The sequence below is a fragment of the Thermobia domestica genome, chromosome 9, assembly GCF_964235325.1.
Source record: "Thermobia domestica chromosome 9, izTheDome1.hap1.1, whole genome shotgun sequence".
Taxonomy (NCBI): Eukaryota; Metazoa; Arthropoda; class Insecta; order Zygentoma; family Lepismatidae; genus Thermobia; species Thermobia domestica.
This window is the reverse complement of record NC_137462.1, coordinates 187,350,198-187,365,862: the sequence shown is the minus strand read 5'-3', so window position 1 is coordinate 187,365,862 and position 15,665 is coordinate 187,350,198. Positions and strand designations below refer to the sequence as shown.

At 37.8% G+C, this 15,665-nt stretch overlaps 1 protein-coding gene across 13 annotated transcripts in view; it reads left to right on the top strand.

Annotated features, from left to right (window-relative positions):
- The window catches only part of RhoGEF2 (Rho guanine nucleotide exchange factor 2), a 656,727-nt gene that overhangs the window by 91,390 nt on the left and 549,672 nt on the right, over positions 1 to 15,665 (top strand). For 12 of the 13 annotated variants that reach the window (XM_081725662.1, XM_081725656.1, XM_081725658.1 and 9 more), the window contains one exon: positions 11,169 to 11,471. The exons of the other annotated variant lie outside the window; for it this stretch is intronic. In XM_081725662.1, coding sequence (XP_081581788.1) covers positions 11,169 to 11,471 — 303 coding nt within the window. The remainder of the gene's footprint in view (positions 1 to 11,168; positions 11,472 to 15,665) is intronic. 13 annotated transcript variants of the gene reach the window in all.

The following is a 15,665-nucleotide window of genomic DNA, read 5'->3' as shown; positions in this document are numbered from 1 at the left end:
TCTGGCCGGATCCGAAGATCCGGATCTGATTGGGTCCGGATCCTTTGGATCCGGATCTCGGATCTAGGTCCGGATCTCGGATTTCGGATCTGGATCCGGATCTCGAATCTCGGATCTTGATTCTTATCCAAACCCACATCCCATCCAAATTATGATAAACTTGAATATCTAAAATCCGCCGAAAGTAACTTCACGAAGTCCTGACAGTGAAGAAGAGAACAGAAAATTAAGACGAATATTGACAAGTCTATTTGTTTCCTTCATTCTACTCTAAAGATCAAATGTTTGGCTTACTTAAGAAAAAAAATGATCCGGATGAGAGTTCGAATGTCGAATCTAGTTCCACTCGGTTGCAGGACCGAGATGAATATTTAAAATTCCTCAATGCACCTATTTCATTGACAGTTAAGAAAACATAAACAGTTAAGACAAGTATTGACTACTTTTTACGTATATTTATCTTGCTCAGTCTGCTCAAAATATCAAATGTATACCCTAAAATTAGATTTAATAATTATTTAGTAAATCACAATATAAGCACCAAGAATAAACTATGAATTTTGGTGCCTGTTATCTAGATTTGAAATTTCGGATTCATACATAGAATCAGGCTGAAATATAAATATTTGAGATCTGGAAACCGAAACATGTGCTAGTACCAAGATCGTAGCCGTTTGTACAATGGCGTATTTACGATTTTGTTTCGGGGGGAGGCTTTGCTAACTTTCGGGGGGAGGCTTTGCCTGAAAATGTGAAAATTCTGCAAGATATTTCATATAGTTTACTATAGTAAGTTAGATTTCGATGGGGGGGGGCTTAAGCCCGGAAGCCTCTCCCCTAAATACCATTGCGTTTGTACCTAGGTAATGCGAGCGGAAGACACTTGCACTAATTCCGCATGTAGTTTGAGGAACACGAGAAATTAAAAACAGATAAATATTCTTTTTCAGGAGTAAGTCTCTCTTTAACATGACTTTTCATGAATGTTGTGTTCAAATATGAAAACTGTAATGACAACTTGTTTGAAATAAAAACCTTTTCATTTTTAACAATAAAGTTAGGTACTTTCACATTGGAGAAAAATTAGCAAGGCACATACCACTGATTAGGGTGCTGATTCTTATGGAAGCTTTCACTTGAACCGGAAGATTTCCTCATGTTAGTATCGGATTGCCACAATTCACCTTGCTGAAAGACGTGGTTTATCAGGAGGTCGGACAAGATTCTTTTGAACGTAGCCTGTAGACTGCTTCTAGTCTCAATTATTCCCATATAACAAGACTAGCCATATACATAGTTGGTTCGAAATAAGTTAAAATATCACTAATTGACCTTAAGGGGATAATCGTGATTTAAATATTCGTAAATCAGAAGAGATGTGAAAGTTAAGCGGTAAAATAAATCCGATAATTCCGGAATAAAGAGATTTATATGCAACCTAATGATAGCAATAAAAGTTTTTATGTAACATTTTCAAAGCTAAAATTAACAGTTATCTTCTTGAAGAGGGTTTACGGCAACATAGAATATTACAAATCCAATTATTATAAGTAGTACCTCTGACAGCCCTGCATTTCACATCACCATCGCCCTTCATCCTGACAAGTGGGCAATTCACTTACCCACAATGACTTTTCAGGCGTTCCAGTGACATCAATATCTCAGTTTGGGTTTGGGATCATGCTTCGGTGGACCTTGACTATCACCATCAGCAGCTATTAGAGAATCATAACTTATTTCTGTATTAGATAATGTGGGTAACTATAACTTTTCGTCTATAGGAGTCAGAGAGTGTATGGTATTATCCCAGGAAATATTTGATACATAAAACTTAGATTGTCAGTATTTAGGAGCAACTTTTAAAATAATCAGTTACTGTAAATGTGCTACAGATTAGCCGAGAAAACCCGACAGCCATAGTCGAGTGGTCTGCGGCATTAGGCTGTGGATCCTTTTACTGTAAATGTCTTGGATTCAAATCCCACTTCAAATGAACGTAAGCCCGATGGTAGAAACCAAAGGACTGTCGTGCCAAGAATTTAATTTGTTTTAATTATCATAAATGCCTTCTTTATTATTAAATTTTATCCAATATTTTCTTTTCAACCAGTTTGCGAAACTCAGAGCTAGCTACGTGTTTTCTTTTTAACTCATGTTCATAGTTAGCACAACTAATCACTAAGGAAAAACAATCATTTCAATAAAATTCGCCTCGCGTCTTTCGTAGCTCTAAGTTATTTTCAGCTTTTTTTAAAAAGCTGAATGGCGTTTTATCACTTTCCCCTCGCTTTCCCTATTTTTTTTCTAGTTTTACCTATGTTTCTTTGCACGGATATTGCGTCTATATGCACGTGCTTAATGTGTTCGTTTACAAAAGCGGGCCATTTTCCTGCCACTATAGAAACTAGAGTGCCCTGTATCAGAGAAATATTAATTGACGTATGTAAGTGAATATATCTGTGATGAAGTCATAATTTCTCAGTTTTTCCATCGCACATAGTTTCCTCATCCTCATTAATCTCTTCACCCCCGCTTCCTGAATTCCAGTTCTGGTATTCTTTCTTGAGCAAGGCCTATTTAATGGGAGACTGATGTCTCATGTAGACTTATTAACTATATCATCAGCAATAAAGAAAGTAGGGTTTAATTTGCACTAATTTTAGAACATTACGTTAATTAAATAATAATAATAAACGGAGTGAGCTCAGGCTACTTGTTAGGATTCTTGCTTCGCAATTGGATTATACCGGGTTCGAATTCGGAGACCAGTTATCCTGACTGAGGATTTTCCAGGGTTGTTCCTCAGTTATACTGGCAAATGCTAGGTTAGTACCTTGATCTAAGGCTCTGGAGACCTTTCTTCCATTCCTTTCCCAATGTTTTCATCTGTTGATTATTACAGTGTAAAGTGGCCTCTGAGGATGTATCTGGTAGCTTATAGTAAATAAACAATAACGACTTAATATATCTTCACGAAACGTGTGGGTTAATTTAACTATAGCCTTACAGTCCCAATAGATAGCTAAAGTTTTAATATTAATTTCCTGACTTTTAAATACTATTTTCATATTGTTTCAGCTTTCAATTTTCTCATGTATGTTCCACCGAGAATTGAACCTGAGATCACATGAACAAATGCGAATATGTTAAATATTTTTGAACACTTTAATATACAAAACACAAAACGCTTCAATGATACGATGCATGGATATGTTTTGGTTACGTCCTGCAATGTATGATTAAAGAAACCTGGAGGGTGAAGAAGAAATAACAGAAATCTCTTTTATATTTACTCCTTCAACAAACTCCTGACCTCAGAAGGGCAAACCATAAGTTAGGTAATAAAGTCGTACAACGAACACTTTTATTAATACTAATAATACTACGCAACCATATCGCTCTCCTGAAATTCTCGTGTGTATGTTTAAAGATCTACTGTTGTTCCACGCCAACCAGTCTATATTTTTTGTTGTACCTTCGAAGTGAAAGATTTGTTGATGGTTGGACCCTAGTGAGTCAGAAACTACTATTAATAAAGAGTTTGTTTTGTCCAGTATTCCTGCGATTAGAAGAGTCTTATCTAAAAGATATTTCATTTGTATATGAGAAAATAAGAAAGTTTATATAAGAAAGTAAATATTGCAAGGTTAAAATAACATAAAGAACAAAAGTAGCACAAACGTGTTATGGAAACATTTAAAAGCACAGCATCCTACTATATTAGTGAATCCGAAAAAAGTTTTGACGAATTTTAGATATTCAATTTTATCATCACAATTTCAGATGTAGGTTTGGATACGAATCAATATCTGAGATTCTGATCCAGATCCGAGATCCGGACCCAGATCCGAGATCCGAGTTTCGGATACAGATCCGAGATCCGGACCCAGATCCGAGATCCGAGTTTCGGATCCAGATCCGAGATCCGGATCCGAGATCCGGATCTGAGATTCGGATCCGAGATCCGGATCTAGGTCCGGATCCGGGATATCCGGATCCGAAAATTTTTGGCCATCCCTAATCTACTCACGAACTCTCTTCTAGCGTTTACATGTTTATCAGTTAAAAGTTGGTTCTTTCTTAGAGTTTTCTCATATAACCCTTTTTCATTAAATCGTATGACAAGTCATTCGGCTTATGTTATAACCTGCATTAGAATAAGTAGCCACTGCATTTCATGGCCCTGGAAGCTCTGTCTGATACAGTCAAGTGAAAAACCTCTCGATCCAATCTCGCAGCTGTTTTATTTTTTGCTACATCGTTCTCATTCAGAAGACATGCCATGTTCTCCTTGCTTCTGTATTATTCTACCAAAGATAGTATAATCTATACCTAGAATTTTGGTGATTTGTTTATTTGAGTAGCCCTCACTTCGCAGTATCAGAATTCGTCTTTGTTTACAAAGGCTTGTGCCACACACTTTTCTCATATTTCGAGTTTCTAGGGAATAATGAGACTCTTCAACGTTTTATAATGTACGTGAAGTACTTCGTTTAGAACGGAAATCAAACAAATATTCAATAATACATAATTTTCATTAAAATTTGTACTTTACACCACCACAGAAAAACAAACAAAACGAGCATTTTAAGTCTCAACCACACTCATATTGAGTACAGAGACATCAAACGGAGAGCATCTGAACTACTGTAACGCAAAATATTGTTCTTATCTTCCCCAAACTTAAAGGTTGTTGGAAACACCAAGTAGATACCATTATGTCCCGGAATGGCTTATTTAAATAGCAAATATAATGAAGCCCTTGCGGTTGCTCTGAGTGGTGCCTTTTTTTGTGACGGACTGTAGGTGCTAAGACAGTACGGTGGATAGTTTTACTAGGGTTAACATACAGTAATTGTTAGGTCAGTTAAAAATTCATAACTCATAATTGAAATTTTGCTTTATACTTACATGAAGTATTTTCATGACCAATAATTTTGATCGCCCTAGTTTGAACTACTGGAAATTTTTTGTTCTAACACATATACACACAAAAAATGGGAAGAAAAGATTAAATTTCCGAGATTTTTGTGGGATTTTGGTGGTTTTTATAAAAGGCCCAGTATAGTAAGTTCTTTTTACGTTACTCCCCCCCCCCCCCAAATGTCAGGTCTTTGTGATTTTACAACAAATTTCGGGAAAGTCTATCGGGGTAACAAATGAAGTTGAGTAATAGAATAATAGCAGTGATAGATTCAGGTAATTTACGCTTCTGAATACGAGGGTGATTCAAGTGAAAACTTCATTTTATTTTATTAGGCAAATTAAGAAATACATAAAAGTTAAACATGCCTCATTTTTCGATGTAGTCTCCCTGACGTGCAATGCAGGTATTAGAGATCTATGGAGGCTCATGGATACCTGTGATAAAAATGAGTTTGGTCAAAACTGTAGCTACTCTGCATGAGGCTTTGACCGGAAATGCTGTCATCACCTCTTTGAGCAGAAACATTAAAGTCTCAGGGAGCAGGATATGGGGAATAGAATGGGTGTGTGATTCAGATTTTACCTCAAGGATTGTGAACCCTGTTAAACGTGGAGCATGATATCGGGTATACTCATGAAGCAACAAAACACCTGAAGTCAGAAGCCCTCGTCGATCACTTGAGATTGCAGGGCGAAGATGATTTTGGAGCAGATCGGAACACTAGTCACTGTTACTTCTTTAAAAAAAATATCGCACTTTAATCTCAATGGAAGTGAGCATGACTTTTCTTGTCGATGGGTAGATGTGGAATTATTTGGGTTTTGATAGCGAGCTATAGTGCCATTCCTCGCTCGCTCTCATTGTTTCAGACTAATGATGTTGGACCGAGGTTCCATCTTCAGTAGGAATTTTGACTGGAAATCCATCACCGTCAGCCTGAAAACGAGGCAAACGTCCCTTACAGGCATCAACATGACGATCTCTCAGTTAAGTAGTCAGTTGACATGGCACCCATCTAGCTGACACTATTCAAGTACATTGTTCGCTAGTGGTCTACTATGCCACGCTTAATTGCATGCATGGAGAGCATGCCCGCGACCGTTCGGTCTATTTAATGAACGGGTTCCGCAAGAATGTAATGCACCCCGTCCGTAGTTGCTCAATACGCTATGTATTCTCGTGCACGAAGTGCACCGTCAGAATTTGCCCCCTAATTCTGACTCGCCGAAGCGATGTAACTCCCATTCTCTGAGGGAGTGGGATACGCCCACTGCGCGGCCAGACCGAAGTCCTGAGTGCCTACCAGTTGACCTACTGGTTGAGGCAGACTGCTAGCGAGTCAGTCCTAGCATGCTCTGCAGGCAAGACGCCCGAGCGTTTCAAGGCAAGCTCACCTCCCCCATACGCTCACCGTTACCCAGATTCCTGGGATTAGCTCCCGCATGGTACCGAATCACACGGTATAACCACAGCCCGGCAGAGTCCAACCCAAATCCGGGGCCCCAGGCAATGCCCGAGGGGGCTTGTTCAGTCCCGGCCCTGGCTACCTCTATCGTTCAACTGGCAACCGCCTTGTCGTGTAGAGGTACCACGCACACGTCGAAATACTCCCGTATCTCATCTCGGACCCAATGGTACGTGTTAAGTCACCATTTGAGTTTGGTACCGGCCCATATCCTACAGTTTCCTCCCTTCAGCGGAATCACAACCGTTACCCAGATTCCTGGGATTGGCCCCTCCTCCACCTCCGTTTGGTTCCCCCACAGGCAGGAATCCGACACTCCCCCCCGGTAGGGTCGTCCAAGCAATACGGGACTTCCTCTAGTTACGGTAGAGGTACACCGTACATTACCAGAGCCAATGACTGATGTAGACCGTCTTCTCAAGGCAGACATTGTCATTTGGGAGCCGTGTCTCCCGAGCCCTGGGAGCCGTGTCTCCCCTGGTAGGCCCGCCCAAACAATACGGGGCTACCTATCTTTTACGTGTTTAGGTACCACGTGCACATTGTAGCAAAGCTACTTGTCCGAAACCCAATGGTACGTGTAGGCCACCATTAGAAGGGACACCCACACCCTTCCTCGGTAGGGCCGTTCAAGCAATACGGAACTACATCTTATTACGGTAGAGGTACACCGTACATTACCAGACCCAATGGCTGATGTAGACTGTCTACCTTTAAAAGACAATGGCCATTTAGGAGCGGCGGCTCCCCTGGTAGGGTCGTGTGCCCCTGCACCCAGTGAATGTGTAAGCCTGGGACGAAGGAGCGACCTACTTCCTCAGCACTCCTGAGGTACGAGTATGCGTTAGGATACTAAGTATCCCATCCCGGACCCAAGAGAACACATAGCACGCTCTTTGAGGACAACCGAGATCATCCTCCCGGTAGGGCACTGGATCCGCCCACACCCTTGGGCACACCAGCTACCCACTCTTTCATACGTGTTGGGGCGCCACGTAGCCTTATCTCCCGGACCCAAGGGCACGGCCTAGTTGCCCATTTCGGAGAATACCCGAGGGCTCAACTCCGCCGGTAGATACGGCAGTCAAGACTACCTACCTCACTGAGGACGTGATGAGGTCACACGTACTCTCCCAGATCCAATGACATAAGTTAGTCGCCCATTTCGGAGGATAGCCGAAGCCTCACCTCCGCTGGTAGCTTGTTATCCTGATTTGCACCGACAGCTAAGTAATCGTTGCCAGCTTTTCGCACAGGATAGACAAGAGTGAAGCGTGTTTCCACGCTGCTCCCGAAACCCTATCTCCCCCTGAGGGTTACCGGGCCACCACAAGGCATGTGACCCTGCCATACAAAGGGGGACTATTCAAGTACAGTACATCATGGACAATAATTTGTACTGAACCAGTATCTAAACTGGTGACTTCTCAAACTCTTCCACTGCGGATGTTTTCATTCGCCACCACTTGACCCAGTCACAGGCCATCCTCCACAGAAGTTAACGCTACTTATCTGCTCTCTACTCCATTCGTGAACTTGCGGCAGGGACACACAAGAATTACCATACTGCACTTCCATCCTGAATGATTTAAGTTGGTTTAACACCTTCATTACTCAAAAAACGCATCACAGATCACTGATCTAATGCGGTGCATGTCGACAGTGGCGTGGCCATCTTTGTATTGACACGGCTTCGTCGTTCAGTTGTACCTGCATGATGCTGTCACCTGCCGGTTATTGTTTTAAAAATAACGATAACTTCTATCAACTTACAGATCAATCATACAAATACTCGGAACTTTATCTTTTAATGTTTTCATTTGAATCTCCTTCGTAGTATTGCAATATAGATGCAGGATATTTAGTAATCTGCAAGCGCACTGACAGCACGAAATTACGACATGTGAGAAAAAAAAAATCATCATTCGAATCTTCCGAATTCTTTCCAGTATACATTTGATAGTGTGATTGTGAGAAGTTTATTAAAGATTTTTTTTTTTTTTTAAATGCAATGCAAATAAGCCGTCTCTGAGTATAAAGTGTAAAAGGAAATAGGAACATCTGATTGATCGATAGTAGTTAGATTCGTATTTAATGTTGAGAATTGGAATAGTTTGTAGGCGCAGAAGGGAATTTTCAACGTCTCCAATATGTTAGATTTCCATATTGTGTGGTCGAAAACACGCCTAGTGATATATTGAAATTCGTTGCGTAACCAAGTAAACTTTGCTTCGTATGTTTCTGCTCTTCATCATTTAGCGGTTTCTGTAGAAAAAAATTCAATATATTGCAATTAAAAGAAAATAATCATAAATATTGATTATGGTTGATGATGAGATTTAACTTCCATAGGAAGATAAGATATGGATTCTCACGTAATTTTGGGAACTTAACTTTCAATGATTTAAAAAAAAAAAAAAAAAAAAATACAACCCGCATGATGAAGGTTAAGAGTAACATGTGTTCCCATGATAACTAATGACATCATTGCTTGTGTCTATTGTGGTTTTCTGACATTGGGTTAAAAATTTTAAGCATTCAGTGTTGCTTAAACATGGCTAATGTATATTGCAAGGCTATATTTAATGTCTCTGTTTTTTCTTCGTTAACAAAGGTCCATGGTATTAACAAATTTAACTTATTTCTTGCTTTAAGCTTATTTTCTTTGTTTATATTGTGAGTAAATTTCCAAGAATCTTTATTTTACATGGGAGATCATTATTCAGGGTTGCCACAGATTGCGTTTTTTTTTTTTTTTTGAAGAATAAGAATGAGTGAAAGATAGTAAAAAAAAAAAAAAAAAAAACAGCAATTGTACTAAAAATGTTCAGTTAGAAAAGTGAAAAATTCCACGAAATTTCGTCTGCAGATAGACTTACCTGGAAGATCTGAATATATCAGATTAGGACAAGGGATATAAATCGGGTGTAACAAATGGCAAGAGAACTTTTTTATTCCGTAGAAAACAAAATCAAATCAGATATGATAATATGACCCCTATAAAGTTATTGAATGATATTGAGATTGCATTCCGTACTCTAAAACCCGTGTGAAATTTCCTATTACAGTTAGAAAACCACAAAATATTCTTATTCGAAGTGATAAGTTAAATTTTCTTTTGAATTTGATTTTATTCAATGAAATACCAGTGATAAGGTTTCAGAAATGCCTAGAAATTGATGGCGAAATTCGGGAGAAGACCAGATGAAACATTTTTTTAAGTTCAGGTGAATTTCATAGCTCTCATACTTTGTATGTGTCCCTTTGTCAAAATCTTTTGAACTAATGAACTCGTTTCAGTAACGTAGGAAAGGTTTCGCTGCAATTCAATGAACGGTACACTCAACTTGTAGTTTAGGGGGGCGCGGTGGCTCAGTGGTAGAGCGTTCACCTCTGGTGCTTGGGGTCCCGGGTTCGATCCCAGCCCCCGCCAAGTGAACTTTGTGGTGGACGAACACCGTGCTCGTGGGTTTTCTCGGGGTACTCCCGTTTCCTCCCACTTTCTTCATTCCACCATTTCACTCATCTCTCATTATCACCGTCTCCTTTAGCCTAACTTGCATAACCGTGGGACGTAAAACTCAAAGATTTCATTTCATTTTCAACTTGTAGTTTTCGAGAGCTATTTACAAAAGTAGATATACATGTACATGAATTTTTATGGTCCCTTACGTGGAATATTTGAAATAATCTATCAGCAGTTGGTCGATTGTTGACAGTTCTACGATTGAAGTTCTGAAGCCACTGTTACTTGTTACTCGCGTAAAAATGAACAGTTACAATTTGGTATCGCCTTTTTCAAATTTGTAAGCTGCCAGGTAGGATGCAAGATGTGATTAATAGCAACTGTATTGAAAAATAGGAACCAGGAGTATAATGGTTGATTATATCATAATTGTTGATTATATAATTGTTTGTCATAATTTCTGTTTTCAAAAAGCGGAAACATCGTGAGATAATATAAGGTATAGAACATTCAAATACTGCTTGTGAATATTATACTGTCGAGTTTCAAAGTTAGAGCTAAGATATGTGCGAACAAATATTAATATGTCTGTGGAAGAATATTGGAGTGATTTTTCCTTTTCATGGAAAAACTCGTGCTTTTTCATATTTTGCGGTCATGGAAAGGTTAACCCTTATCCGGGCAACCGGGGCCTCCCAGGCCCAGTAGCTTCATATTTTTCTTCGAATTTCTTAATAACCATAAATATTTCGATGACATAAAATTCTGAATTATTCTATCTTTAGTCGAAGTTAAAGTTATGAACATACGGAGTTGATAAGGCTAATAGAGTTTGTAAGGCCCCAGTTGCAGTCTACGTTACAAAAATAGCTTGCCCGGATAAGGGTTAAAGTCAGTAATTCCTGTATTCTTAAAATGACCGTAAAATAGTATCACTCTTCTTTAACGAATAAGAGGTTTTCCATTAGATGTATAAATGTCAAAAATTCTGACATAAATGTGGCCGTCATTTCTAAGAACGGAGAAATACAAAGCAAATACATACCGAAAAAGGCTAATTTTCCGTAATTTAATATAACGGTTTCGGGTCATTATTGCAGAAATGCCGGAATCTGTGGCATTTTTTTTATCCCTCAAAAAATTTTGCTAATAGTTAAAGAAATAATTTTCTAAATTTGTGGCAACCCTGTGTTTTTTCTGTAAGCTTTCTGTTACTCCTTTCCTTGCCTGGACATGTGAATGTGGATTGTGGTCATTGTGTAACTTGTGATGGATTGACAATCTAACAATGGCTTCTTTTTCTCTTACAGTATTCCTCTCCCTGTTCCCCCACTTCCAATAAATCAGTGCTTTCTTTAGATAGGGAGCATAAGTTACAGAAGGTTTTTGATTTACCACCACCACCACCACCACCACTGCCTTCTCGAAACAAGCACCTGGTCACCCAAGTCTCTGCACCCACGTTACCATGTGGAGCACCTCCTTTACCTCCTAGACAGCCATCCCACTTTTGCTCTCACTTATATTATACTGAAGGTGTTGATAGTGGCATCACATTAATACAGAGTCTAGAAAACCTTCATAAACTGCAAATATCACCGACTAACCACTACGTAAGTAATACTCTCCATTATTTTCATGGTGGATTTTTCTTCATCTTGGATATTATTATTATTTAAATTGAAAGATATAGTTCTGTATACACTCATATTTATGGTTATGTCTTTAACATTTGTTACCGGAATAAAATTGATGTGTAATAAAATAATATATACATTTAGTGTTTAATGAAGCATGCAACAGCTTTCTATGAATCTGATATTTAATTTATCTTACACGACAGATGATACGAAACGTAAAAGAACGTTTAATGTAGATAATTAATACACAGTAGTGTGCTATATAAACTTCCCTTTGTAGTGGATTTGAGCATAGCCTTGGTAATAGAAACGGCCATTAAATTCCAAATGAACAAAACGAACGTATAACATACATACACAGTGTGTTTTCATGTAGCAACAATCTGTTTCTCAGTGTTTCTTTTTTTTTCCCTCTTGGCGAATGCATTTACCACCTCCAAGTAACAAGGTGTAATATATCATTGACACTAGTTGTACAGTTGCCGTTGTTAATTCCAAAATTATGTTATTTTCATACATAATAGTATTGTTGTAGCGTTATATTATGCATTATTGTGGTTTTGTTATAAAAAATGTAGCTTTTCATGCGTGAAAATAATAATGCTTATCTAGTAATGCCTATCTAAAAATAATAATGCTTAATAATGCGATATCTAATAATCTAGATGTCGAATATTTTGAACAGTCTCATTATTGATATAGAACTCAGTAGATTTTCACCACTTTACAAGGTGTTAAAAGAGTGTTTTACCTATGTATACTGTAAGTACAGTACAGGCATAGCTGGACTTAAGATACAGTGATATCATGAACCTAATCGTGGTAGCTAGGGGTTCTGCGCAAGCTGGGAGAATGGTTTGTACTTTGTCGTCTCAGGACGAAGTATACTCCTTTATCTTTTCAATACTTATAATCACAATTTTTAGTTTGCCTTTAATGCAATTCTAGAAGATTATACTTGTAGATGTTATAACAGTTTTAACGGATTAAAAGGGAAAGTGACTGAAGTACCCTCAAATATTTCGTACACTGTTGCTTCACGAAAACTAGTTGACTCAAAGCAAATTTCGAACTCTTGCAGAGCCGTAGCTAGGAAGGAGGGACGAGCGAGCCGGTCGACCCGGGCGCCGAACGAGCAAGAAGAAAGAAAAGGTGTAAGGAAAGAGGAAACGACGCGGCGCCCCCTAAAAGAATTGTCGTCTTATTAAATGAATATTGTTGTCGGTTTGCAAAGAAATACATTTGTTAAAAATTTTCTTGCTCGCTCCGCTCGCAACCCAAATTTTCAATAAAAGTCACAAGTAGTTTTTATTTCTTACTTAATTAAAGAAAGTTATTATATACGATTTGTTATACAAAATGTTAAATAGGAGCAGAAGCGTTTTCAAAATCGGAAACGGCCGAAGTCTGAAATTTGTGTTCAGCGTTGCGATGGTGATGAATTTGCTTAATTAATCACGTTTTTCTACCCAGTCGGATTAATCACGATGGTGAGAATGAAGATATGAAAATGAAAGGAGTGAAGAGACACAAGCAAGCTGCTATTTGCACGGGAATATTAAAAATGAAAGTAAACAAGGGAAATAATAACATATTCGAAATCCTAGAGTAGGGACTAAAAGGGTCCAAATTTAACCCAACAATTTCTCACTACCAGTGATTTTTCTTATTCCATTGACATATGAAATGCTTCCAATTTGAAGGAATTATTGGGATCATTTCTCCATCAACTACTTGCATCGCCAGAATATGTTTTCTGTGCAAACATATCAGTTGTGTCCTGTTTTATGTATCTAAATGGAGATAAAAGATAAACCTTCTGAATTTCCGTTATATTTCACAAAATATTTTGTACCGTAAAAGAAGTAATTAACTCTATGGCCTATAGAACCCGGAGGTTCAATGCCAAATTCATGAAACATCTACATTGACTTCTGTCCTTACCCAACTGAACCCAGTTTCTACTTTGTATTCCTATTTCTGCGAGATTCATCTTAATATTGTCCTTCTATCTGCGTCTAGGTTTTTCTAATGCACGTTTTCCGATTGGATTTCCAGTCAAAATTTTGAAAGCGTTCCTGCTTTCTTTCATTCTCGCTACATGATGACCTGCCCACCTGAGTCCATTAGACTTGTTGACTCTAACAATGTTTGGTAAATAGTTTAAATTATGCAGTTCCTCATTATGAAGTTTCCGCCATTTCCGATTGCCGTTCCCTTTGAGTCCGAATATTCGTCTCAGGATTTTATTTTCAAGTACTTTTCAGTTTGCGTTCTTCCCTTAAAATAAACGACTATGTTTCGCAACAATACAGAACGACAGACGTGATTATCGTATATAGGCCTATATTTTGAGCTTCAAATTTCTTGACAGAATTCCCGACGACAAAAGATTTTGAACTGAATAATAACACAAATTCCATGCTTTCAGTCGACATTTAAATTCTTCATAGATATGATGTTGCTTTTTAAATATTGATCTTAGATACTTGAAAGCATCCACGTTATTGAAAATATTACAGGGTGTCTACTGACACTGGAAATACTTGAATTATACTGGAATTTAATTTTGATACTGGAAATATACTGGAATTCTGATCCGCATACTGGAAAAGTCATAAAACTGGTAATTTGTCAACAATCCTTTTTTTTTTTTTTTTTTTGTAATTGTTTTAATAGTCTTAGAAACAATTTTGTATGCAATGAGATCATAATTTTTTCCAAAGCAAGAGTTGTGTACATTTTGTAATTAGACCTTTAAAGCAATAGGTGGAATGGAGCTGTGAGGAGAGTTGGGAGGCCCTTTTAGAAATGTTTAAAAAATCATTGTATTTCAAAAAATCAAGGCTAACTAAATTTATTAAAAATAAAATATTCTTTTGATGATAAAACAATTACAAACCTGAAATCATCAAGAGTGTGATTATTCCTATAGAACTTTAAAAAAAAATCCTTATATTAGGTATTGGAATTTTGCTGATAATACTGAATATACTGGAATTATACTGGAATTTTGAAAATGAAACTCAAGAGACATTGATACTTTGTATTGTTTGATACTTTAACGCAGTATTACGATCCCGATGTACTTCCATGTATTGAGTTTTTTCTGCATTTACTTCTAAACCTGCAAGTATTTAATAATGTCTCTGCATTTCTTTCTATTGTTCTCCTATCTTCTATCAGATTTATATCATCAGCATACGCCATAACGTGGTGAATACCATTTAGCTTTAGGCCCTGGTTTCTTTCTTTGATTTTTCCTTACAGCGTACTCCAGAATATAGTTGAATAATAATGTCGACAACGCATCTCCTTGTTTAGGCCATTCTCGACGAGGAAGCTCGTAGACAAGAATTTTCCTACTCGGATTTTACTTTGGGATTCGTTTAAACACGTCTTAATTAATCTAACTAGCTTTTTCGATATTCCAAATTCTGCAAGAATGTTGAATAATATTTATCTCCTAATAGAATCGTAAGTACCGGGGTATTGTATTGCCATTTCTTTTCGAGTATTTGTCGAATGGTAAATATCAGGCCCATAGTTGATTGATTTCGTCTAAATCTGATAATCTCCAATAATTTCATTCACGTATGGGATTAATCTTGCTAATAAAATGTGTGAGAGGATTTCATAGGATGTTGTCACAAAAGAAATGCCTCGAAAGTTATTACAATCCGCTTTGTGGCCTTTCTTGTAAACTGGGACAATGATTCATTCTTTCCACTCTTGAGGTTATTCTTCTTTGATCCAGATAAAGAGAATGAATTTGCGTATCATATTCCACAAATTTCCCCTCTGGCTACAATTAACTCAGCCAGAATTTCATCTACCCTCGGAGATTTGTGTTTCTTTAATTCCTTTATAGCAATTTCTACTTCTGTTTGGCTATGCTCTGAAATGTATGGTTCTACTGTGCATTGCCCTTTCCCCACGAACATTAGTTTTTGTCTGCGTGTTAAGCAAGTCGTCAAAGAAATCTTTCCATCTATTCGTATATATGCATACTTCAAAATGACGTAGAGATGTGAGCTTCCCATTACTTCTGCACTCTAGGAATAATTTGATCAAGTAATTTTTACTAAAATTGAAGTATTCATTATTGTCGAATAAAATTAGCATGCGTTTTTGTGTAGAAAATTATTTTTGTGTTGGTCGGGTTCT